Here is a 25,270-nt window from a genome sequence, read left to right on the forward strand (position 1 = left end):
TGAGAATATAGGCTAGTATATTTCCAGTAAAATCAAAGTGGGGAACCCAGAGCAGAAATAGAAAATGCTTGTAGCCAATTCCTCTTGCAATGCACTGGCAGAGTTAAGTCAGAGCTGGCTTCCAGTTCTCTTTTCAGGCATTTTATTAATTTTCAAAGTGGCAGCAAACTCTGTGCCTTCCCCTCTGCCCCCTAGCAGGTTTTCTTTCCAGTCCTTCTGTGCCCAAATCAGCAACGTCTCCATCTGAGCATTGTCTACAGGCCCTGTATGTCCCTCCTGGGACTCTCACTCTCCACCTTGCCATATTGTTTAAGCTGTGCAACTTCCTCCCCTTCCTCCTAGTTAGCCAATTCCCAGAAGGAGCAATGTCACCTGGAAGAATCTACACAACCTCTGATTTTTTAAAGAGTAATGAAAAATGGTCAGAAAATCTATAAAAGACCTAACTAGGTGACTAAATGAGTACTTTGATTTGAAGAATGTGTTTTTTTCTGATTTTGATGGTCAACTCTAGAGAGTCAATCACCATTTCAAAAACCATGTGTGATTACAGCCCTGCAACATTACAAATGTTAAAAGACCCCACAAGCAGAAGTAGCTCTTAACTGATGCTTGTTTTTCCTCATTGTTTCACACTTATATCCTTATACACCTTAGACATGTTTGTGACCTCACTTATATCCATGGGACTTGAGAGCTTGAACAATTACAGTTATGTGGAATTTGATAAAGCATGGATGGTCCTTGGCTGGAGGTTTGATGTACAGTTATTAAGAGTAAACAGTAGTGAGAATTTTCTTTGGAATCTAAAAAAACATTTCTGCACATGGATATACAGGCTTACACAGGTGCTGAATAAAGTATTTTCAGAACAAATCTTACTTTACAACTCCACAAGATATGCATGTTTTCTTTATGAGAAAGAATCATGGCTGAGTGACAGAGAAGATTGTTTTCTGCAAGATCACCACCTCACTTGTTGAGTCACTTAAAGTGAATTAATCCAAAGGCTTGGACTCAGGTAAGGGTATTAAGCCCCACAATTAAGTCATGATTAAGCCCCATAAATTCTGCCATGGTAAAATTCCAGTGCATAGTTAAAATCACTCCCAGTAACTTTTTCAGAGTCTCACTGCATGTGTTTTCTCCTCCTCTGTGCAGACGAGTCACTCTCAGCTGGGCTTTCCGAAGCATAATGTTTCTAGAAGTTTTGAAAACTGGTTTTAGGCAGCACAGAACTGAAGAGCCAACAGCAGTGGTTAGTTTTGACTTCATCCCCATTTTGTCTGGTAACACTCCAACCGTCAAAGGGGGGCAAAATGACCTTCTCTCTGCAGAGGAGCGACATGGAAATAAATTAATAAATAGATTGCAAAGCAATTGTCTATTTTAGTATGGAGCGCTGGAGCAAATCTCTTGTGGAAATTAGTTCTGTCATCAGAACAGGGTTTAAGTAGCGTGCAATGGATATGGCAGGAGGCCTTGAGCATCAAACGGTGAAGGTGAAGTAAAACACCTCCATGCATGAATCAACCCCCTGGTCATCATGCTGATAAAGGCAGGAGTCCTTTAGGAGACCAAACATGTGCTTGTGCTACCAAAGACTGCATTAAATGGCACTGAGAAGTGTGCACATCATAGAAACCTCGCTTTTTAGCCCTTTCAGCAATGATTACATCTTTAATACCTGGCTGCCTTAAGTGAAGACCTTGCACAGAAAGTGATCTGCAGGATGACCACCAGAACATCTAACAGATTATCTCCTGGGGTGGTACGATCCATGGATCCAGGGCTTGGTTTTTACAGATCTGTGCATTATCTTTGAATATTGAATGACTTTGGAATTGTGATCCTTGAGCTTCATCACCAGACTGCAGTATTAGCCAGTGTTAATAGCATACCGTATTACTTTACATAAAGTATTAGCCAGCCATCACACAAAAATAATTTTCAGTACTACTCAACAGAATTGGAATGTGTGATTCTGCAGTTCAAGCTTGATGAAGACCTCTGACAAACTTTGGGACTATTACAAGTCCTTAGCTACCAAAGAAAAAGTTTTTGTTACTATGGGCTTCTCTGTGGATGTTTTCTGTGAACCAGTCATATGACACCCAGTTTGGGTTCCATTGCAATCAGAAAAAAAATTTTAAAATCAATCATATTAGTATTGTATCCTTGACCTGCAGCAGTTTCCCCATCTGCAGGGTGGCAATAAGCAGGCAACATTTAATGGTAGCTGAGCGCTTTGAGATCCTTGGATGGTGAAGGCCAAAATCCACAGTATTTTTTTTTTTTTTTGGTCCTGTGACAGACTGGATTTCACTTATACACTATTATTTTGAGAAGTATGTTAGGTTATTTGGCTGTCCATGCTGACAATGACAATAAATAACTCTCCACACCTCACTGAGAGAACGAAGCGCTATTTACAGATTATAGTGTGGATAAGGCAGGAATACTGTTCCCATCACTACACAGAGGATCTGTCAGCACTTCCATTACCACACTTAAATTCCAGCGGTTTGCAATCCCATTTTGATTACCATTACCAAATAGACTGCTGTTTTTCAGCTTTATTAATGTTAAGTGAATAAATCATGGGAGTTAAAATTGCTTTTGTTCTCCCATAACTAAAATTGGCTTTAAGTTCAAACAATGAAGTTTGGAATGTAATTCAATTTGTCCAAAAGAAAAAAGAAAGAGATAATGTCAAAGGACTGGCCACTTCACATACTTAGAATTCAATCTCATCATCATGCATCTAGATCTGTACTGACATGATGATTTACCAGAAAAAATAATACTCCTGTGGAGCTCTTCCAATTGCTCTGATACCTCGTATCATTTTTTAAAACTGCTTAAATACACATTTACATTGTGTCTGGGTGGTCTTTGGGTTAAAAAATATGCTTTCAATAACTTTCCTTCAAATACATATTTTTATTTTAATAAAAAAGAGGAAATTAAACACAAAAAACCCTATGTTATTTTAACATTGAGGTTTCAACAATAATGAAATTCAAATTTAAGATTGACATACCATCTTAACTCATTCAACAATGTATTCCTAAGAAATGCCAATAATGGGATGAGTTAAGATGAATAAACCAGTCCTAAATAAAACTCTTAAGTTATGTTTCATTCCTGATAAGTATGTGCATATGAAGGATTTTCCCCTCATGATTATGTGAAAAAAAATCCAAACAAAAAAAATTTGTGAGCTTGAAACTGAACTTGGTAGTGTGCAAGCTTTGTTTTCATGCAGAGGGTGTGCAAGATGCCCCTTGGGGACCCCAAGGTCAGCAGGTAACACAGCCCATGTCAGGTGCCTCCTCCAGGAGTGGGACTGGCTAACCCATGATGCCAATGAAGGCACAAGGAACGCAGCCTAACCTTTGCTGACGATTCCTCGGAGCTCCTGAGAGCTGATTTTGTTCAGCATGACTGAAGTAAACGCGCTCTCTCTCTGGAAAGGCCTTACCTTCCATGATGAGGAATGGGATAAGGCCACCACTAGTGCTGTTCTTGTCATGTCTTGTCTTTCCAGATGCAATCCCCACAGTGCCTCATGCCACAGACTTCCAACAGGTCATATCTGACTGCTTGTTTGCATCTGACTGTGTGCTAAGGTCTTTTTTAAATGCATCTTATTTGAAAGGCTGTAGTGGGACAGTGAGAAGCAAAGTCAGGCTGCTTGCCTTGGTTTAGCTGCTGCATTGAATAAATTAAATCTGGAGAGAGAAGAGAGAGGAGAGAGGGCACTTTCCTGCAGTCTGCAAAAGCAGGCAGTGTGTGAGGAAAGGACTTTTCAAAGGTACAGCTTTGCAGCAGAAGCTTAAACTGCTGAGTGGAAGAGGAGGGAACAAACTATGTACAGCCTGGCTCAGGCTGATGAGAAGAGACTACAGATTCAGAAGGCCTTTGAAAAATACGTAGAAAGGTGGGAAAACATTCAAATGTAGAATATAGGTGTGTATCTCTCCCTCTACACTCACACTTAATGACCTTGTAATGTTATTCTGTTTTATCCAGAAGATTTTTTTTTACTTTCTACCTGTATAAATTGAATTAAATTTCAAGTAAAACCCAGATTTTGAAATCTATAGGTTTATGGTGGTTTGGGGGTGTTTACAATTAAGAAATAATTGTAAAAAAGCTCTGGCTAACTCAGAATTCTTTCATGGTTGTAATTTTCCTTCCTTCCTGGCCATAAAATGTAAGGCCACTGGCTATCTTTTATTTGAAAATCCAGAAGAGCATAACATACAAGGTCTAATTCTTCCTTATGGGATTTAGAGTCTGTGGCTAGATGTTGAGCTTCAGAGTTATTCCATCTCTGTTAGCTCCAAGGATTGCAGCCATCCTTTGTTTTCATTTTCCAGTACTGGACAAAAGAGAAGCTGATGATGTCACAGAGATTCTATCCAAAATCTTGGCTTCCATGATTTATTTAAAATTGCCCTCCAAGTATTAACGCCTCTGCAGTGAGTAAAGTGCCAGATTTTAATTTACAAAAAAAGCAAGGTTAATCCAATGAATAGCAAGAATAGCAATCTTATGCCACCTCATATTAACCACTGATTAGCAGCAAATATCGAAATTTGCTTTACAAAAATGGAAGTTGAATGGCAATTTAATAAATTATGACTTAGAAAACCAAAACACCCTGTCTAACCTTCACTTCACATGGTGACAAAAATATATAACATAAATAAGCAGAAATATACAGCAGTACTGTTTTCTCTAGAAACTTACTTCCTGTTGCTAGAGGAGATGTGAAAACAGATTTCTTTGCAAAATAGGAATTTTAAATTAATTAGATGCAAAAATCGCAACCACATACAACTTCTCTTTTCTGGAAATATGCATAACTGCTGGCAAAACTGAACCATGACAAGTTAGTCCCAAGAATAACAGAAACAGAAGGACAGACCAAGTGTGGACAGAAATCCCCTTTTGTCTCAGTTCTGACAAATACTCCCAAGCCAGTAATCATTCTGGGAGGAAACTGTTGCTTCATGCAAACACTATGATCCAGAGGTCATACTTTCTTGCCTAAGACACATTTCTGTGGTAAATCTCCCAGTTCTCGCAGTGCTTCAGGTCTTGCCCCACAGAAGGCAAGAAGGATGAAAAGTCATAAACCATGGTTTTAAAGGATGTGGCATCCCCTTGGGCGCATACTCAGCCTGTGCAAATGCAGCCATTCCCACAGGTGACACCCTTCGTTCTCTGTATTTCACCTGTGAATTATTTCATGGCTCTTTTCCTGCACCCCATGCCCCCAAGAGTGAAGACTAGGGTGTGCATCCTGAATCCCAGCCACGAGGTTGCAGAGTGCAGATTCACCTCCAAGAGCAAAGAGCACAATGCTCTGCCCTTAGCCCACCCAGAGGTTTGGCACTTTGTCCCCATTTTCCCCTGAAAGAAAGAAAGAGCAGGCCTAAGGCAAGAGAGAGCGAAGATGCCAAGACAGGCAGTCCCCTGTCCGGGATGGGAAGCCTGCCCAGGCCCTATGCTCCGGGAAGCCAGACGAACCCCGGGTATGCACAATTCTAATGGCAGAAAGGGTTTTGTACAAATACAGGAAAACGATCTTGTGTCGAATACCCACATTTCAGGTCAGTTTCTAAAGAATACCCACTTGACAGGTCAGTTTCTAAAACTTTACAGGTCAGTTTCTAAATTTTTTTTTTTTTTTAATAAAAAAAGCGGGTATTTTTTTTCAGCTTTTATTTGGAACGGGGTAAATATTACACTGAAGATTCCGGACATCTGGCATGTTTGTGACAGCAACACCGAGCTCAGTACACGCGCCCTGCTGGCGGGAGCCAAGGGTGATGCGGCGGGCGCGGCCGGCGGGCCCGCTGGCCCCCGTCCTTCTCTCCCTCTCGGTGCGTGTCTCCGTGCCGCGGGCCCGGCCGGCGGAGGCGGGGGACATCCCGGGAAGCGTTCTCCCTTCCCGCTGGCGCGGGGAGTTCTCCTGGGCTCGGGGGAGGCGGGGCGGCGGCGCGCGGCCGCGCGGGGGCGCTGCGGGCCCTGCGCGCGGCCTGGGGGCTGCGCGTGCCGGCCACGGCATTCCCGCTGCCCGCTCGGCGCGCAGCGGCCGGGAATGGGGGAGCTGCTGCCGCCGTCGCCGCTGCTGCTGCTGCTGCTGCTGCTACCGCTCTGCCCGCGCCCCGCGGCTCCGGCGCCGCCTCCTCCTTGCTCGGCCTGAAGCGCGGTCGCACTCGCGGATCCCGGCGGGGAAGGGGCCATGGGCCGCCTCCCCGAGGCGCGGCGGCTGTGAGGCGGCCGGCGCTCGCTCGGCGAGCCGGGGGCAGAGGCTGCCGGCGGCCGGCCAGGCTGCGCCGGGGAGGGGAGTGCCGCTCGCCGGCAGCACCTCGGTGCCGGTGACTTGGGGGTGCCGCTGCCCGCCCGCCCGGCCGCGGCGGTGGATGGATGCGCCATGGCCACGCTGGTGTGCCGGGTGCAGCTGCTGGATGACACCGACCCCTTCAACAGCACCAACTTCCCCGAGCCCACCCGGCCGCCGCTGTACACCTTCCGGGAGGACATCCCGCTCGCCACCCAGCTGGCCGGGGTGCACCGCCTCCTCCGCGCCCCGCAAAAGGTACCGGGGAGGGCAGGAGCGTGTGAGTGGGGGGGCACCGGGCGAAGGGCAGCGGCCTCTCCGCAGGCGCCCGGCAGCGCGGAGCAGAGGCGGGCGGGCGGCCCCGGCCCCTGCGGGGCGGCAGCCAGGGCTCCGCGCCCGGGGCTGCCCCGCCGGCTCCCGTGCCTCCGCCGGCGCTGTTTCTCGCCCCGGCGGTATCGGCATCTCTGTAAGTCCTGGGGAGAGGCCCCGGGGGACGACGGAGGGGTTCCCTCTCCTGCTCTCCTGCGTTCCCAAACGCTCTCAAGGGCAGCTACCCCCTCTGCTTTAGCTGTGGCTGCCCCATTCTTTCCCTAGGAGAAGAAAAACCTCATCAAACCAGAGGCCAAGTTGGGTATCAAGTACTCGGTGCCTGTCCTTCGCTAGCGTTGTCTGGGTATCTGGGGATACTACGGGATAAGGTGCTGTGTCGGGCCAGCCGGGCACGGTCGCGCCGGCAGGACCCGGGCTTTGCCTGGTGAGGTTTAATGAGCCAGGCAGTTCCAGCCGGGGCTTTGTAAAAATAGCAGCGTCTGCTGCCCTTGAAACAATCGGTGCTACTAGTCCCTCTTGCGAAGAACTGCAGCATGGCCCTTGTCAAGTCTTACCTATCTCTTCTTGCATGCTTTCTCTAATACATGTGCTGGCATTTGTAGCTCTGCCCTTGAAATCAGGCACCCAAGCAATATCCTTGAATTTTTAGTTTTCAAAGCAATGCCATTGATTGACATAATAATAATGTCCTTTCATTATTATCTTGTATCTGCACATTAGTTCTGCAGAGTGCACTGAAGAAGAAAGGAAAAAATGCCCACTTTTTTTCTTTTTTTTCTACAAAGTAGAAGTTGTAAAACTTTTATTTGCTCTGTGATGAAGTGGGAGGAAAATACTCTCTTAACATCACTTGTTGTATTATGCTCATGGGAGCCTGTGGAAAGATGACAAAGGGCTGTGTGTCCCCTTAGATTTAAGGATATCCAAAACCCCATAAAAGCATTTCAGAGAAAAGCTCATGGAGCAGACAGAAGTTTTGCATTTGTGGAACGGTTTCCTTGCATAATAGTTGCCAAGGATACAGCATCCAGTGAACAGAGCTCTGCCTAAAGCACAAAAACTTTGGAAGCTCTTGGTGCGCTGGGTCAATTCTGTTTTCATGTGCTCAGTCGTCCCCAATTCAGAGTGGTCCCATTGTTTTCATGGGAGGCTTTTTTTTTTTTTTGAGTTAGAGCTAATTAAAAGAAAGGCAAGATGGATTCTGACGCCTAATGAAGTAAATAAAGAGATAGTTTAAAATCTGGATTTAGAGTTAATTCAACTTCATTTTCAGAGATATTTCACTTTGTTATGTTTTGCTTTGGTTTGAATACTTCCCTGGGAATTTTTTATAACTTTTTATAGTAACACCACCAACAACTTGGTTTAGTGTCTTAGGAGCCAGCCAAAATCCATGGCCACTTGTATATGCTTCACTCCTGCCCAGTCTTTCTGTGTGCAGCATTTCTCAAGTTTAATTAATGTTTGGAAAGTGGATTTACATACTTGGGGTGGGAGATGGCCTGTGTCCCTAGAGGTGTGCTCTAAACCCGGCTATTGAAATATCGCTGCTCTGCTAGAGGCAAGTTCTGGCCCAGTGAATTGTTAATCTGAGGTTCTGGCTCTTCCAAATACTTTGTTTCCGTTGTGAGGGTGTAGGCAAGCTCATTGAAATCTGCTTACATGGTTACAGTTACCTTTGTGTTTGCAGAGCTGCCTGTTTCTGCCTTAATTATGTCTCTTGGCTATCTCTTGGCTTCTACAAGGTAAAAAAAAAAAGGGTTGGTTGATTAGACTTGTTTACCTTTATTCATCATAATGAAAGCATAGTTCCGTGTTTACACTTGCAGTTAGAGCAGCATTTCTGTGTTCGGCATTACATCTTTGTACCTGTAATTCTGTAAAATAAACTGATTTGTGTTGCTTTCTTCTGTGGCTTTTTTTTTTTTTTTTTTTTTGTTTTTTTTTTTTTGTTTTGTTTTTCTTTGTTTTTTTGGGAAGTGGGCATATTCTTTCTGGAGCCTTTCCTCAAGACCATATTCAGTGGTCAACAGAAGATCACAACATTATTTGGCTAAGAAGAATTTTGCTCCATTTCACCCAGAGATCAGGGCAAATTCTGATCTCAGAGGAATGCAGCTGTCAAAGCAGAGCATAGGTTAAAATTCAGGTGTCGGTTTACATTGAGGCATCCAAGGTTTGATTGATTAATTACTTTGAAAATTAGTGAGCTAATGGATTGAGGGTCCATTTAGTATCATCACGGTGGCTAGAGCAGTATCTCTTGAAACTGACCTAGGAGTTTCTACCTCAAATGGTGTCCCTGCCCATGGCAGGAGTGTTGGAACTTTAAGGTCTCTTTCAACCCAAGCCTTTCTATGATGATGATAATGAAATGCATAGGAACACCAATGTTTAAATAATTTATGAAGTTGTATAAACTGGTGGTGTTTTTGCCAGCAGGTTTGAATGATCAGTGCTAGGCTTTTTTCCAGCAAGTTTTAAGTTGCCTTCTCTTGATTTGGGTGAACATTCACTTACTCTCTGAACAGAGCGGCCAGCTTGTTGCCTTCGCACCAGTGGATGATTTGCACATCTTTTAGATGATGTACCGCTGTGGGATGTACTTGATAGGATGAAGTCAATGTCAGGAATCCAGCTCACTTCAATGGGGTCAGATTTCGCCACTGCTGTCTTGAAATTAGTAATGATGACAGTGTAGTGACGGTGGTATTTTTGTAGTTAGTAAAACAACTTGTATACTGCAAGTCATTGTAAGTTAAACATTATAAACAATTATTAAGAAAACGATTTAAAAAGTAAACAAAAAATGCTTTGACATTTGGACCTGTCATAGTATGTCATTAGTAGCTTTTTTGTAACCAGCAGATGTTCTAGTTTGATTCCAAAGAGCAGGATTTCTTCACTCTAGTTCTTTGAAAGTACAACTCAATTTTGCATGTTGGTTTTACTGCTTCTTTTCTTTAATCTCACACTTTTACTTGAGTTTGGATGCAAGTCTAGATCTATACACAGTCTTCTGAGAAGCAATGGTTTTAAATCCTTATGCAGGTTCACTGGGACGTTAAGAAACTGAGTTCTGAGAATAATGTTTGGGATGGTCTTTGCTACCCTGAATAACATGCAGCACCTGAGCAGGTTGATAGGGAAAACTGATGAGTCTCTGCGATCTTTCTTTCACTTGGATTTGGGTGCCTAATTGTATCCTCCTGCCTGTTTTTTCACCTGCTTCTCTTTGTGCACATACTTTTCTCTACATCCATATCTCTGGATACAGCAGCTTGTTGTTCATTGGGTTCTGCTCAGTTCTGTCTGGCATTCACACTGAGCCTCATGGGGCAGGGCACTGACATCAGGAATGCTTGTTTCAGCTATCCCCCATGGTTACGAGTGATTTGGTCCTAGATGATAACACACCATCCTAGTTGATGATACAATGAAGCACCGCAAATTTGGTTACAGTATTTTTAGCCACATTTACAAATTCTTGCTGAGTAACTATGCCACGTTGCAGACTTTTGTGGTTTGCCTGTATTGATTTGGCTGCCTAAGGTGACATTTTGAATTTGGCTTTTATTTTTCATGAGGATTTTAGGTCACTCTTACTGTCTGTTGTAAGAAGTAGAATTGGGTCTAGTTTGGACTCTGACTTCAGATGTCCCTTTTGCCCATTTCTGTGAACCTTGGGAAAATTCAGAACTGGGTGTAGATTTGTGGCTCAGGCCCTATGCCAATAATGCTCTTTGAATCTAATTCAGTACATTGGGTTTGTTGGTTTTGAATTGCTTTGAGTTACTTGATACTTACAACTTGCTGACATAGGGTCGCTCAGGAGAGTAGCTATATATACATGGCTCATGTCAAGTGGTGTGCTTTTTTTAGAGATCTTCTTCATTATAACCTATTCACATAATTACAGCATGCTGAGTATGTTGCCATAGTCTGTTTTCACATGCCACAGTAGTGTTCAGTGTTTGGGCAGCTCTGTAAGAAATATATCTTTACAATTATATAGGACATCACACTGCCTAATTTATCAAGAAAACTTAATTGAAATACTTTGTGTAACAATGGAAAGCAACAAAAAATCCTTCCATGCATTTGAGGTACTGGTGGAGATGGCGTAAAGGAGAGTTATAGTGCCATAAGGATAATTGTTTTGATCTCCTGTTCCCTCTGAGAAAACTGGAGACAACTTCTGTGTTTAAATGCCTTCCAAGAATTTGTAATTAGGAACAGTGTCATTCAGAAAACAGTGGTATAAGCAAATAAATCCAGTGAGCGCTAGAGGGATTTGGGATTTTCATTCATAAAGAAACCATCCACGTTTCCGTCTTCAGCTGCTGTGATTTAGCCCTACATTTAAGCCAGGGCTCACTCTGAGGGATGGTGTGATGTAAACTGATAGCAGGAGTAGTTCCACTGGTTGTGTCCTGGCATGGAGCTCAGCTCTGGCATTGAACTCAGTGCCAGGCTATAGCCTGGCAGCAGCCTCAGGTTTTCTGAGAGCAGTAAGTCTACCAGCTGGCTCTTCTTCCATGGGTTTCCTTGGCATTAAGTAATAATGCATTGGTCCACAGACAGTAGGCAGAAAAAGAAGAAAGTATGGTTTGAATCTTGATCCTGATGTAGGTACTGGTAAAGAGCAGCTGTTCTCTGAAGAGAGCGGGTTAGTCATTATATTGTTAATGAGAGCTGAAGAATAGAAGATGGAAACTGGAATATTGTCAGGTTCCCAGGGAAAATGAACCCACACCTAAGGGAAACTGGCTGGTATCTTCTGCAAGTGTTGCTGCTGAGGACTGGAAAATATTATAGTTGAGGGCTGTCAAGACCCATAGGTCTTTCATATTCTGCCTGAAGCAGGTGGACATCAGCCTTTTTTCATCCTTCGAGAGAAGAGGGGATTTAACGCAAAGGTATTTTCCAGAAGGTTTCCAAAGTATTCTGACTCTAGTCAAGTATTTCTGGAGCTGACAAATTCCTGTGCTTCAGGAGATTGACCCTGTAGCAGACGTGTGTGCTTGAATTTTATAGGGAATTATTTATGAGGGCAGAGCAGGGTAGGATACTGCTCTGTCTCCTGACTTGACAGCACAAGCTGCATCAGAGTCCTGTGTGAAGCACACTTTTCTGGGGGAGTATAAACACCTGCCCTAAAGCACAACTGTGAAAAGCTTCTCAGTCTCCACCAGCTGACTGTCTTCTGCATGTGGGCCTTCAAAGGAGAAGAAATAGCCGTAGAACAGATACAAAGTAATTGTCAAATGCCTGGCTTTACCTCTGGCAGTTTAAGGTAAGATGACTTTGAAGTTCTTGCAAGGTTCTTCTGACAAGTTACGGTTTGGACAAGTTGCAGTTCAGTTCAGTTGTTTGATCCAGGCTTAAAAGCTGTGTTGTAAAATCCCAGAGATTCAGTTCCAGACTTTGACACCTCTCTTGCAGGTCACTGAGTTTGACTGATCATAGCTCAAGAGCCTTTGTAGAGCTCCATGTCTGGAATGATAGGAGCGAGTGTACTGGTAGTTCTCAGGATTGAACTAAATTTTTAGATCACAGATTGGTCAGATGCAGCCTCTGGAAACTTGCATCACTCTGTGTTTCCTGGAGGTTCTTAGTCAAAGAAAGGAGATTAATAGGAAGAAGTCTGACCTTGATGTTATCCTACCACAAGTCTCGTACTTGCAGTTCCAAATTTTAATAGTTGCACTTAAAACTGGTTTGTAGATACCTCATTTTATCCAAATTCTTCTTGTGTAAAGATTACTAGTGGATTAACTGAGCAAGAAACTAAGATGACTGCAGTTCATATCTATGTTGGTAAAGGAATAGTCAGTGATGTAGGACTTGGCATATTGCAATTTCCTCTTTTTTCCTGTGTTCTAAATAAGAGCAGAAGTTCTCACAATGTTTTAGAAGAGTTTTCACTTCCTGGTGCATCCACCTAGCCATCCTACCTTGCCAGTAATTAGGGTCTAAATGAGAATCCCTTTTGTTTCTGTCTGATCTCACTCACTGGGTTGGGATGATGAGCGTTACAACCTTTGTGCAAATGTATGCAAGGCAGCCAGGCTGTAAATAACCCATCCATCACACTGTCACTGGTGACAACCCTACTTGGTTATACAGTCCATTTCTCTGGCTGGAATTCAGCCAGGACAGGTTGGTACCTCTACTCTTTCAAAGAGTGTTTTATTTTTTTGAGTGACAAAAAGTGGTCTGGGCTGGGGCTATACAGCTCCTTGGGTAAAGGCTGCTTCAGTAGGCTGAACCCATGTGCTAAGATATTACTTAATTACCAGCTCAGAGGAAAGAGTGCCAGCTACTTACACCTCTGTCATCACTTTCCACACAACCTGGATTGCGTTATATTAATATTAACTTTATATTGTATTGCAGTTATTAATAATACACAAGGAATGTTGTTACATATTTTTAGCAGTGGAACAAGTTGGGACAATAGTAGCAGTGAGCTCTCTAGTAGGCCCAGCTACCTAGAAACGTCTGCAACTATCTGGCATATGAAACTATTGAAGACTTGGAAGTTCAGTGTCCACATCATCAGCTTAACACTTATATACCACAAAAATGCATAGCTGTTTCCAATTTCCAAGTTAAAACTAAGTAATTCTGTCATTCCCAGCATTTTAAGGATGCTTTAAAAGAAAAAAAAAACAACAAACGTTCTGACCTTTTCCTTTGCTTTCAGTATGACTACTTGACTTTAGTAGTCATACTTCTCAACTGATCCTCTATCTGTTTTGTGAGGAGGATATTTATTTTATTCCACAGAATCCTGGAAAATTGTTAATTTTGGTCCTGCATGCCTAGTTGCTATCGTTAAATGTGGGCAATACATTATTATTAATCTTTTGGTCATATTGGTCATCATTTAACATGGTAGTGATTGTTAGGCTGAACAGAAAGGATTGGGGTGACTGGAAAAGCAGCTTGGTCTTCTTTTACTTGTAGTTCTAGAGGTGTTTATATGACAAAATATATATACTTGAAATAATGAAACAGTGTTGTCTTTTACTGTGTTTACTAACCAATAAACTCTTGTGTTTACTAACAATTAAACTCTTAGTATCAGAATGATATGAAGAAGCTGCATAAATAAACAAGCTGTAATACAAAGTAAAGCCAAGTATGTGTGATTACATGCAGTAGTGGAGGGTTGTGTATGGCTTAAAGCTTTAAGTTCATCAGCCACAAAAGTAGTAAGCTGTATCTTGTGCAGTTGTATTGCTTTAACTCTAGTGATACAGATAAAGCAATACACTCTTCCTCTTGTACACAACATGCATGATTATATTGGAATAAAATGCACTTACACATAGCTTGTATTGCCCTATTTAGGAAAGAAAGTAAGTTTACTTTCATCTTGGTTTCTGTGTTGTGGTCTCTTCTAGAAGCTACAGACTATGCCAGTTAAAAAGATAATTTTAAGTAACTTTGTTGGTTAAAACATAAAAATGAGGGGCATTTCAGTGCTGTTCCTTAAAGCTAGTTGCTTCAGGTTTGCTAATGAGCCCTTCAAGCTTTGTAAGTGAAATTGAGAAAATCAGTATTTTCTTTAGAATTGTAAATATACTATTGCAGCCACAAGTAGCAGCATTGGAGGTAAAGTAGATACACCAACTGCTGGTGAGGTGCCTGCGGGTTTTGTGTTTAGGTTTTTTTTGGATGGCTTTGTTACTGACAAGGAGAAGATGAAGTCCCTGGACTCTCTCTGGTGGGCTTTCTCTGCATGTTCAGTGTGAACCACCTGGCATGATTTGGGGGCTGGCAAAGAAGGCATTCGTAGCTCTCACAGCTGTGCTAGCCAGGTTGCTTATCTGAGTGTCACATGCCAGGTAAAGCTAGTTGCAAAAGCACATTGTGTCTACTTTCTTACTTCATTGCTGCAAGGCTTGCAAGGAAAGAACATAATAGTGGAGTGTGCAATCAGGAAACCAACAGGACTCTCATCTGTGCTAGTGAAATGCCAAAAGGGGTCTTGTGCCTGTTTTTTCTCAGTGTGGAATTAAGGTTTTGAGTTTGCTCCAAGTGCCAGTGATAAACCCATTCTAGCTAGGGGGTAGACATTAATAGACTTGTAGTACTTGGAAAGACTTGGCATTTTATGGGTAGTGAAGAAATCAGAATAAAACACATATCTGCGCTCTGTTTATTCCCATACTGCAGCAGCTGGCCCTGGAGCATGACCTTTGACTCCACACACAAAGGGTTGTTATTTTCCCCATCAGCTCTAGCATTGTGAGGGACTTGGCTTGTGAAAATCTTGAGTCCTCTGCCCTCTTTAAAGGAGGTCTTGGTGTCCCTGTTATGGAAGACCCTTCTGGGTTTGCTAGGCAGAGAATTAAGGATACCTGTTTCAGATTCCTAAAATTGTAAGATTTTTCTATGCTGCCCTGTCTCACAGGCAGGCAGGACCTCATTGTCTGACTATTGTCTATAAAAAGTAAGTGAATTTGCAGGATTTTCTTTGTGTTTTCGTTTGGGTTTACTTATTTTTGTTAAAGTTGGTCACCTTCAAAAAGGTGTAGGGACTGGGAAGCTTTATAGTGGTGAGTGCCAAGGAGATGCAAATTCATGTATGTCTCGTAATGAAACTGTGCCGGTCCTAAGGCTTTCGGAATTTCAGAAGTTCCCCCTCATGAGGCACATTTCATCAGCATCTTTATAGGAAATTGTAATGTGATTTGAAAGTAGGTGTTTTGTAAACAAAATGTGTTACTGAGGAAGAAAAGGTGCTGCTAAATTACAGTGTTTGTGCTTTTCAGTCTCTACATGTGTTATTTTAGTTTTTTCATCATTCTTTTTCAAGTCCTCTAACATGATACTAGTTGATTTGAGCTTCGGTTATAAATGCAAGCAACCTGTAATCCCAGTGACTACAAGTAAGGCAGGCAGGCTTCATTCACAGGTGGAAGAGCAGTGTATTTTATTTCAGACAGACATGACCGATTTATCCTGTATGAGCATTCTAAATGATTAATGCATTGCAATGATTATTGCTGGTCACAGCTGAAGGACTCTCATCTTACTGTGGTTTTTTTTTGTTCTGGTTTGATTATAATACATGAGGTGTTTTTGTCTGTGACTAAACAAGGCAGAAAAAAATGCAGCCCTTCTGGGGTTAGTAGCCACAGTTGTGTTTGCCTGGGACCTGAGCACTCCTGTAGTGTCTCATATACAGCCTTCACTTTATACTGTAGTATTGCTCATTATTTTACTTGTTATGTCCCCCTTATTTTTGCACAGAAGTGAGCTTGAATAACTGCAATTAATGCACTTAGATTTGTTATACTTGCCTTGTAGACAGTAATGTGTTCTTGTTTAGATGCTGATTTCAATTTTTGCTTTTTTTTAACTTACTTAAAAAGTCAATTTGTCTGCAGTATTGTTTCAGCTACTGTATGGTGGTGTTACTGGAAGTTACTCTGCCTTATGTGTGCATTACTGTTGTTATGCTTCTTCTAGACTGAGCCTTGTCTGGGAAGAAAAATGACTCATTTTTCTGACAAAGCTGAGACTTGTGGGGGAAAGTGGTGGAAGAAAATCCTCATCTTTTAGAAGTTAAAGAAGTGTAGTTTCTGAGGCTTAAGATGGGTGTCTCAGTTCAGATGCTCCTGAATTATGCTTTTAGTTTGGTTTAGTTTTGAAATGTGGATGAAAAAGCCACCAGTTATCAGTGTGAGTTTATGTTAAGCCTAGGGTGTGCCCATATCTTTGAGTTTCTGAACTTATTGTTTAGAGACTCTGAATCTGGATTTTGGTGCCTTCATTTTATCTTGCTAAAGAAAAGTGATCAGCACTCAAAAATGTGCCCTTTGGAGAAATGACCACCTGTAGCAATTTTGAAATCTGGGAGCTTGTTATAATGGAGAGAATTATCTCAAGACACAGAATTCTTTCTTTGCTAATTAGATGTGCCCATAATTTATATGTGTTTAGCTTGAAAGTCCTAGAATAGGTATGTGTTCCTTTTAGTATTTTTCTCTCTTTCATCAAGGGGTTTGAAGGAAGTGTTTCCTAATGGTCATTTGTATAAAGATTAAGAGGACTAGGATACTGTTTGGGCTACTTTTCAGAGGCTATATCAAAAGAAATTATTGGTCCTGGGAAACTGGTAATGGAACACAGCCGTAAGCTTCCTCACATCATTGATTAGTATTCAGCCATAGTTTTAGTGTACAAAAGTCTTTACTGTGTGATGAATCATTTAACTATGTCCTAGAGAATAAGTGATTGCATTGTGGTGTCACCTGGTTTTGTTTTGATAGTTTCAAAGCATTAAGTCCTGTAGGTCCTAAGTCTGATCCTGTCAGTTACACAGCAAGGTTCATTTAAAAAAAATTTTTTAAAAAAGATATATACATATAGTTGGATGGGAAAAGCCCAAAAATGTGACTCCTGAAGATTAAAAGCACAGCAAGAGTGTAACATTTTAAATTAAGAGTTAGCACTTGAATGTGTAAAAATATATTGGTCTGAAAAATCTTAATTTTTCTTTTCGGTGTTATGAAAGACAGCTATTTAATAGCATCCTTGCAAATGTTGCAACTGCTACCTCAGCACAAGAGTTCAGGAGAGCCAGAATAAAGATGGAGTTGGCAGCGCTCTCAGGCAGGATTGAAGGAGGCTGCTCAGAGTTGGCAAAGCTAAGAGCATCTGAATGTAGGTAGAAGGATATTGATTTTCAAGACTGCCAAAATGTTGTCTGTCTTTCATAAGCGATAAATCATATTGAAAGGAATTAGGGTAAAACTGCCATTTATTTTAATGTTTTCCTTTGTGGTCTGTTAACAAAGATGGGTGGGATGGGAGCGTGGGCTCTGCCAGTAAAGACATCAGCAACCACGGAGCAGCTGCCTGCCTGGTGCTGCTGCTCCCTACATTGACTCCAGTTTGCCACCACATTCTCTCAACATGTTTCAACATGTAATTGCATTGGCCTATATACAGCAATGTGGCTATCTTGGACTTCAGTCCTTGCCATTGTAAGAGTGCTGATTGAATTGCAGACTAAAAATAGGCTGTACTCAGACATGCTGTGTGCTATCAGTTGCACTCTGCTTTGGCAGTCTGTTGGTAACATGACATAACTAAAAGTTGACAAAGGCCATAGGCAGAATGCTCTCCCATGATTTCTAGGATTTAATGCTTGAAGAAGGTATTTTCTTAACGTGATGGATTTGGCTCACGTGGTTATAGCTCAAATAAATGACCTACTGTATTATTCTTCGATAGTTCTGGTAGGTTGTTGAAAGAATGTCCTTGTCTTAAACCCATTCTTTAGATTGATGTTGTTTCCGTGGGAAAGCCACTGGTAATAGACCATAGCATTTGGAAATCATTACAGTTAGGTGTGATTTGAGTGACAAAAAGGAGATTAGAAATATTTTTCAGTGCACTGTAAGTTGAACTATATTTACTTCTTTTATGTTACTACGGTTTGTCACTGATATTCCAACAAATATTTCACAAAGATATATGCAGCTGAGAAGAGGGAAATAGCTTACTATCTTGTGAGTAGTCATCAGCTAGTGTTATTTTAAGAAGTTTCAAGGGAGATTGATTAAAATTATGCTTTCATATTCTTCATCCACTAAATTAGATTTCTTGAAATAAAAAGAGTAATCTAAATCTGAGATAATTAAGCACCAATTCATAAATTATGGTTTGAAGAAATACTCAAAAAGAAAAAAACCCAGCCTTTTTCCTCACTGAATTCTTCTGAAGGACCAACCATGGGATGAAGGCTGATGGGTACTCAGTCTCTGTGTTTAATTGTTAAAATCAGGGAAGGGAAAGTAAGCTACAAATAATTACTGTAGAAAGATTACTTCCTTGGACATTTGTGTGTGTATGTAAATGCAGTCAAAGTAATATTAATCCTACCTTTGTTTTCCCACGTTGATTATTTGTCCATTTCTTCAAAATAAGTCAAGGCTGAAGTGTGTTCTGTAGGTGAGTCATAGGAGGTTATTATTGAAGCCATGCCCCTGTGGTGCTTTTTAACCAGCTGGATGTTTGACAGTTTAAATAAAGTGACTGATTTCATGCTGTATTTCCATGTGGCTACTAATAAGTTGTATGGTTCAAATTATTTCTGAAGGCAGATTTTTGAGATAACCAAAGACTGATGGAGTAGGGTGAGGGTACATGATAAGAAAAAAAGAAAAAAGTCTATAAAGCTTTCCTGGCCAAGGAACAAGAATACAACCATGAGCAGGTTGCTAGGCAAATGTGGTATCTCTTGTAGACTGCACTTTGTCACTTGTAACTTGAATAGGTGTTATGTCAAGATATTTCCAAGGAGAATCTGTTCTAGCAAACCAAACTCCTTGATTATTTTTGGATATCTCTGTTAAATATGGAAGGGATTTGTTGTGAGAAGTTCTAATTAGCTGCTTGGGTAAGTCTGAGTGATTTGGCTTGAATGTTCTTACAATAGCCTGTAACAGCCTAGTTGTGTGAACTTGTGCCTGTCCTACCAGGGAATTTGGCTGATGTTTGCTGTTGCAGTGGAACCTGTGTTGGCTTGACTGTAAAACTGTCACCACTGGGCAATGACCTGAGTGGTGCTCATATTAGTGTCTGCCTTTATGAGCTACTAATGGAAACGGAAAACCCTATTTACTTAATCAGAAGCTAATTACTGTGTTTAGTTTGTTAGTCTTGTGGAAAAGGGAGGTGAGTGCAAATCCTCGACCGCAGAATGTTTATACAAACACATGGAGGTGTTTGGGCAATTACAAAGGCCTGTGTAGCAAAGCAGGCTATGTGGTTTGTGCCAAGTCTCATTCTTCCTATCCATCCCCTTTCTGTTTTTCACTATTGCAGTCTGTGCTATATCAGAAGGTACAAGCTCAGCTTAATTCTGGTGTAGGTTTGTGGCTTGCTGCGAGTCAGCCTTCTCAAGGAGACAGATTTTGGTGATTGATGATAACTACTTTGTTCCTCTTCATGGGTGACACCATGGTGATGGGCATTTGGTGCATAGGACAGCTGTCTTGAGCAACCAGGGCTTGCTCCTTTCATGCACTACAGGTGAAAGAGGAAGGAAAGTCTGTTCTTTTTTAAGAAAAGGGTTATTTAAAAGCCAGAAATAGCATTGTAATTGCTTGATTCTCAGAAGCAATTTCTGGAGGGCAGTCTGTGAAAGGGGTGTGGCTGTAACCTCTAGTGCTAACAAAAGGATAAGCAAGTAAGGAAATTTCATTTGAACTATGCAGTACAACCTAATATTCAAAGCCTTGTTGTACTCCCCATATTACTGATTTACATTTGGGAAATGCTTACTGTTTGTTGCAGACATGCTTGCAGTGGATCACATAAAGATGACTTGTTAATTTTTTGAGGCCACTGAGTGAAGAGCTTCTGTTTGAAGTGGAGAAGAGGTGAAGCTTTGAAGCACATCAGTATAGAAAGGCAGAACTGGTAGAGCTGCTATGCTAGACCAAAAGGAAGAACCAAACAAAAGCCTTGTAATGCAGAGAAATTCTACCTCACCCCTGGATGCACATGTACGTTTGTGGTATAATGAGGAATGCAAAACAGATTTTCTTTCCTGTATCAAGTCTTATAAAATAGCCATTCCATCTTCCCAGAGAAACAAAAGGTTTTGAAGCATGGGTCGTTGTCTCTCTGAGTGCAGGAGTGACTGGAGTGGTAGAGGAGACTAGTGCCTGGGATTCCAGGAGAAGCATTTCAGCTGAATAGCTCCTAATGGCAAAATTGGCATGACATTTGAATAGCAACATTGCTGTTACAGAGTTAATGCAGATTACAGAGTTAATGTTTTGTTTATGCAGTTTTCCTTTGCGTGTTATATTACAACCTTAGCAAAATCTTCTAAAGTACAAAATAAAGTACTAAACTGATAAGCAATCTTTTATTGCACCTTGTTTTGTTCTGGTTCAGGAGAAAAAAGGTTTGTACATGATCCATTGTTTTATGGTTTGGAGGAAGGGGAATTATTTTGTTGTCTTTAAAGTCTTCAAACTTTTTAAAGTGAAAATAAGCTGAAGAAATATATTTATTGCCAAGGAAAAAGATATGAAGTCTATCCAACTTCCCTGAACTAACTGTTATATCTCAGCCAGCCCCTGAGAAAACTTTTAGAACTCATTTCACTTATGAGTTGGTATCCAGTTGTTTTATTTGTCCAGAGGAAAAATTATATTTACATCATGGTCTCATCAGTGTCAGAGCAGCAGGTGTCTAAAGTTGCTGTGAGGAAAACTGGCTTTTTACTTGTATTGGGTGAAACATGTTTACGCCATGGTTTTAATATGCTAGTCCAATGTACTAGAAATGCCCAGTTAGTGCAATAAAACTGTATCTACATGGACTGTTTTGTCTCAAATGTAAACCTCATGTGTTTAAAAGTAGTTGAATGCTTGTTGGAAAAAGTTTTTGGGGTGAAAAGTTTAGCAGAATTTGTCAGGATAGTCATGTCAGTACCTGCTTAAACAGTTGATTTTTGAACAGGGCTCTTACCAACATTCAGTTTCCTTTGCCCAAAGGAATCTGTATCCCTTTCTCATCTCTAAGGAGAGGGCTGTCACTGTTAAATGTGGATCATTACACAGTTGTATTAAAAACAGAAATCCAGCATACAAGACAGTGGTGATGTTTGACAACATGACCCATGGTACAATCTGCAATCACTCTAGTTTTGGCATGTTGAATCCTATCATTCACACAGGAAAGGTGTCAATGAAACTTCCCTTTGGGATGTACTTCCTTTAATGGGCCTAAGAGTCTTCTATCATGTTTCCTGTGAGAATGTTACTGATATTTGAAATTATACTAATGAGTAAGAACTCTGTTTAAAAATTAGTATATATTTTTTGCTGTTAATTCGAGTCATTTAAAATGAAGAAAGCAAAGAAGGAACATATAAATGGGAATTTAAATAAAAATATCATATTAAGTTAAACTTTTGATTTGAGAACAAGTTTTTTTGAGCTACCTTCTGTTTTGGGAGACACAGAAAATGAATGATGGGAAGATACTTGTTTACAAAATACATGCTGTTGAAGGAACGCACCATGTTGGCATATGTGGAAAGACTCTCCAGACATGTAAGGTGCTCTCTGCACAAACGTATTTTAATTAATTTTAATCTTACTTAACAGATTGTAGCAGGACAGTTGTCAAAGGTGAGGATATTTTCTTTATGCTTTTGATGACACAGTGCTGGCTAGAACTTTGACTCCAGATCTTACACTAAGTACTTTCGTTATTTTCCTGTGTGTGTCTCCACAGCGCAGTGGTATATGAACCATTTTCCTGCTTGCTTAGCAATCTCCACTGAGGTTTTCTAGAGATGGGTCAGAGGAGACATTTTTCTTGAACATTTGAATCATCTTGAATTGGATGTGGTGGAGTAGTGGGCCATGAGTATGGCCTTAATATGCAGCTCAGCTGGATTCTCAAATGTTATTTTTCCAAGAGCTCTTTATAGTGAAAAAATTGCTTAAACAGTAGGTTTCTGTGCACTATCCTTGTGTAAATTACAGTAATTGTTTTACTAGCCAAACTCCAGATACTTTTTTCAAATATACTGTAGATGTCATTTGGCTACTGAATGAACATTTAGTGCTGGCATGCATTCTTTATTCTACTTTTTTTTTGGTGATTATGTACTTTTGTTGTCTGTTACCCCTTTGTTAGTGTTTTTCATCATGCTGTCAAATTATTCAGTATTCATAATATAAGAATAAGCAGCTTCTGGTTTGTACTTGTCTATTGAGTCTGATAGTTCTTCTGCTTGTTCTTTTTCCTGGAAAAGTAAATACCCTTATTTGGTATTACAATTATTGTTTTGTCACAAGCCATCATTTAGGATTATAATAACAGTCATCCAAAAACTGCTATAGGCTTTGCATGAAATCTGTTGAATTTTTTATATTTTTTGCATTTTGCAAACAAATGAATTGCTACCAAGGAATACAGAAGTATGTGAAGCTGGACATTTTTAAGGGTAACTGAGCAGAGTGGTTTGTCAACCAAAAACCCTCCCAGCAGAAAATCAACCATAGCTAGTAATGATCTTGGATTCCTTTCTCTTCACATCCTGTTGAGATTTCAGCAACCACTATGTCTAATCAGGACAAAGCAGGGTCAGCTTGTCATCATGACACCGTTGTTTAGCAATCAGAGCTGATCTTTCTGGAGTAGAAATTGCTGAATGACTTGATTACACTCTTTGAAAGATGATCATAATGTACCTGAAAGGTCTGTGACCTGGGAAAATAATCTCTTGAATATTTTATGCGAAATATACCACTGTTCTCAAATTAACTTGTGTCACCTGAAGCTAAATTTGAACCAAGGCTGTAGTGGAAGGGAAGCATGAGTACCTGGGTTAGCCTTTGGCATGTTATGCATTTATATACTGAGGTTCTCTTACATGCATTTCTGCAGTGGGACCCTCTGTACTGTGGAAGCCTTGTTGTTTTATGGAATCAGTTTTCTGGTTTGGTGTCTCATGAAGCTCTGTTTCTGTCACCTGTGCTTGAATGGTTGCCTTTGCTTAGCAGGGAACCTTACTACCTTCAAAGCTCACAGGGCCATTAGGCGATACAAGTATGAAAAAGTTACTGCATATGCCCAACAGATTAAATTTTTAATCCACTGTTTGTCAAAGCTAATGAGGGGAGCCTAATGCTGGGATTGAGATATCCAACAGAAGCTTAAATTGCAAAGTTGCAGGATTTCTGTGTATCATGTATTTGCAACATTCTTGGCTTTTGTTTTCAATGGTGGACTTTGAGTTGTGGTTCCCCTCCAGCATAAGGACAAAGTTGCCACTTACATAATAATTGCAGAGTATAGTAGAAATTGACTGCAGATCTATACCCTATGCTGTTTACATGCCCCCACCTCGATTATTTAATAAGTGGTTTCTAAAGGAGGACTATTTATTCACTAGTAATCAATATTTTCATATGGTTCTGGAAGGGCAGTCAGGACAAATTAATTGTGTTTATTAGCTTTTCTGTTGGTTCATAGGGCTTGCAGTTACTCATCAGTGTAATTTCTTGTAATAAATGTAATGCAATTTCGTATCTTAAACACTGTGTCCAGTTGGAAAAGGAGAGAGAAAAAGAGAAATCTCATTGATTTAATCTCTTACTAGAAGGGTATTGTGCCCCAATGAATCAAGATTTAAAAATTTTTGCTAGTGCAGCTCAAGACACAGCTTTGTACATTTGGTCTTATAAAAAAATGTAAATCAGTTAAATATGATCTTCTCTCTGTGTGCTCAGGAAAACAGGTAACTGAGACAAGAAAAGACTGCCTTCAGAGCTCTAGCTCTGAAGATACTCTAAGCAAATCCTTGTGTTGCCAGAGCTTTCTGCTTTGCTCTGAGAGTCAGGAGGTATTGAAGCTGATTCTGTAGAGATTTATGGAAGAACTGTGCTTATGGTGTGAATGAGAAGTTGGTGTATAACCACGAAAATGATAGAAACCCTACTCCTGTTCCACTGAGGAGAATATTTTTTTTGTTTGCTCCCAAAAAATCAGGACCTTCATCTCCTCCTGCTTGATATGTCTCAATATACTTTTATGGCATTTAAGAAATCTGAGTGCAAAATCTGTCTGCTCCTACAGGTGGCCATGTAGAGTCCCATATCTTCTCTGGAATTGTGCCTGTATATCTATGAGGAGTAGGAGGTGCTGCTGCCAGAAAAATCCAACAAGAGTACATTAAATAAACCTGCAAACCTGGTCTTGTATAGTGCTTCCCAAGAAGACAGCTGACATATTTCCTGTTTAAAAAAAAAGCATGCAGTATTAATTTTTCTTTCCAGCATTGCTTGTTTAGAATTCTTGTGCCACTGTCTCAGGGAAAAAAGACAAAGCTGCCAAGAGAAGTAGGGTTCTTTTCTTAGATGGTGAGCCTTTCCTCGGGTCTGAAATAGAAGTAGGAACTCTGAGGCCTGAATGTCAGAGCACTCTGTGATAGATCATGTTAACATGACAAAAAAATTTGGGAGGGAAGATGGCTGATAACTGGGGTGCAGAGACAATGTTAGCAAAGTTGGGGAGAAGTGGTAGCAGTTGCTGCCTCCAAGACATCCAAAAGTTACCTATCAATGAGGAAAAGCAGAATGGGATAGGAATTTTGGCTACTGAAATAACATGATCATTAAGGGTTCTGCATCTTCGTACCTAAAAGATAGGTCTACACATCATTAAAGCTACATGACTGTCCAAAGTTTACAGAAATGAAAACCAGACCTCATTTCAACCTACTTCATGTAATTATAAATAGAGATTATGTATTTTTTAATCAGATTCTTTCTGTCAAATTTTGCTTGCCATAGTATTCCAAACAAGGATACAGATGTGCAAAACACTTCTAAGAGGAAAGTACTAGGAAGATTTAGTTGCTGTTCACTCTTTCACATAATCCCAAATCCATCTGGTGCAATCTCCACCTATAGCCTGTGGATACACTTATAATAATCTTACAACTTGTTGGAAAGAACATATTCATGCCTGTCTTGAAAAAAAAAAAAAAGTTTTGACTTTTAGATATCTGAGACATCTGGAAGG

General features: G+C 40.8%; 1 protein-coding gene across 7 annotated transcripts in view; it reads left to right on the plus strand.

Moving 5' to 3' along the window:
* Nucleotides 1-6,133: 6,133 nt before the first annotated feature.
* Nucleotides 6,134-25,270, plus strand: part of FHOD3 (formin homology 2 domain containing 3) — a 375,703-nt gene continuing 356,566 nt past the window's right edge. For all 7 annotated transcript variants that reach the window (XM_041408064.1, XM_041408058.1, XM_041408059.1 and 4 more), the window contains exon 1: nt 6,134-6,616. In XM_041408064.1, the coding sequence (XP_041263998.1) occupies nt 6,452-6,616 (165 nt within the window). In that variant the 5' untranslated portion in view covers nt 6,134-6,451. The remainder of the gene's footprint in view (nt 6,617-25,270) is intronic.

Source organism: Onychostruthus taczanowskii, unplaced genomic scaffold, assembly GCF_017590055.1.
Source record: "Onychostruthus taczanowskii isolate IOZ18803 unplaced genomic scaffold, ASM1759005v1 scaffold29, whole genome shotgun sequence".
Lineage (NCBI taxonomy): Eukaryota > Metazoa > Chordata > Aves > Passeriformes > Passeridae > Onychostruthus > Onychostruthus taczanowskii.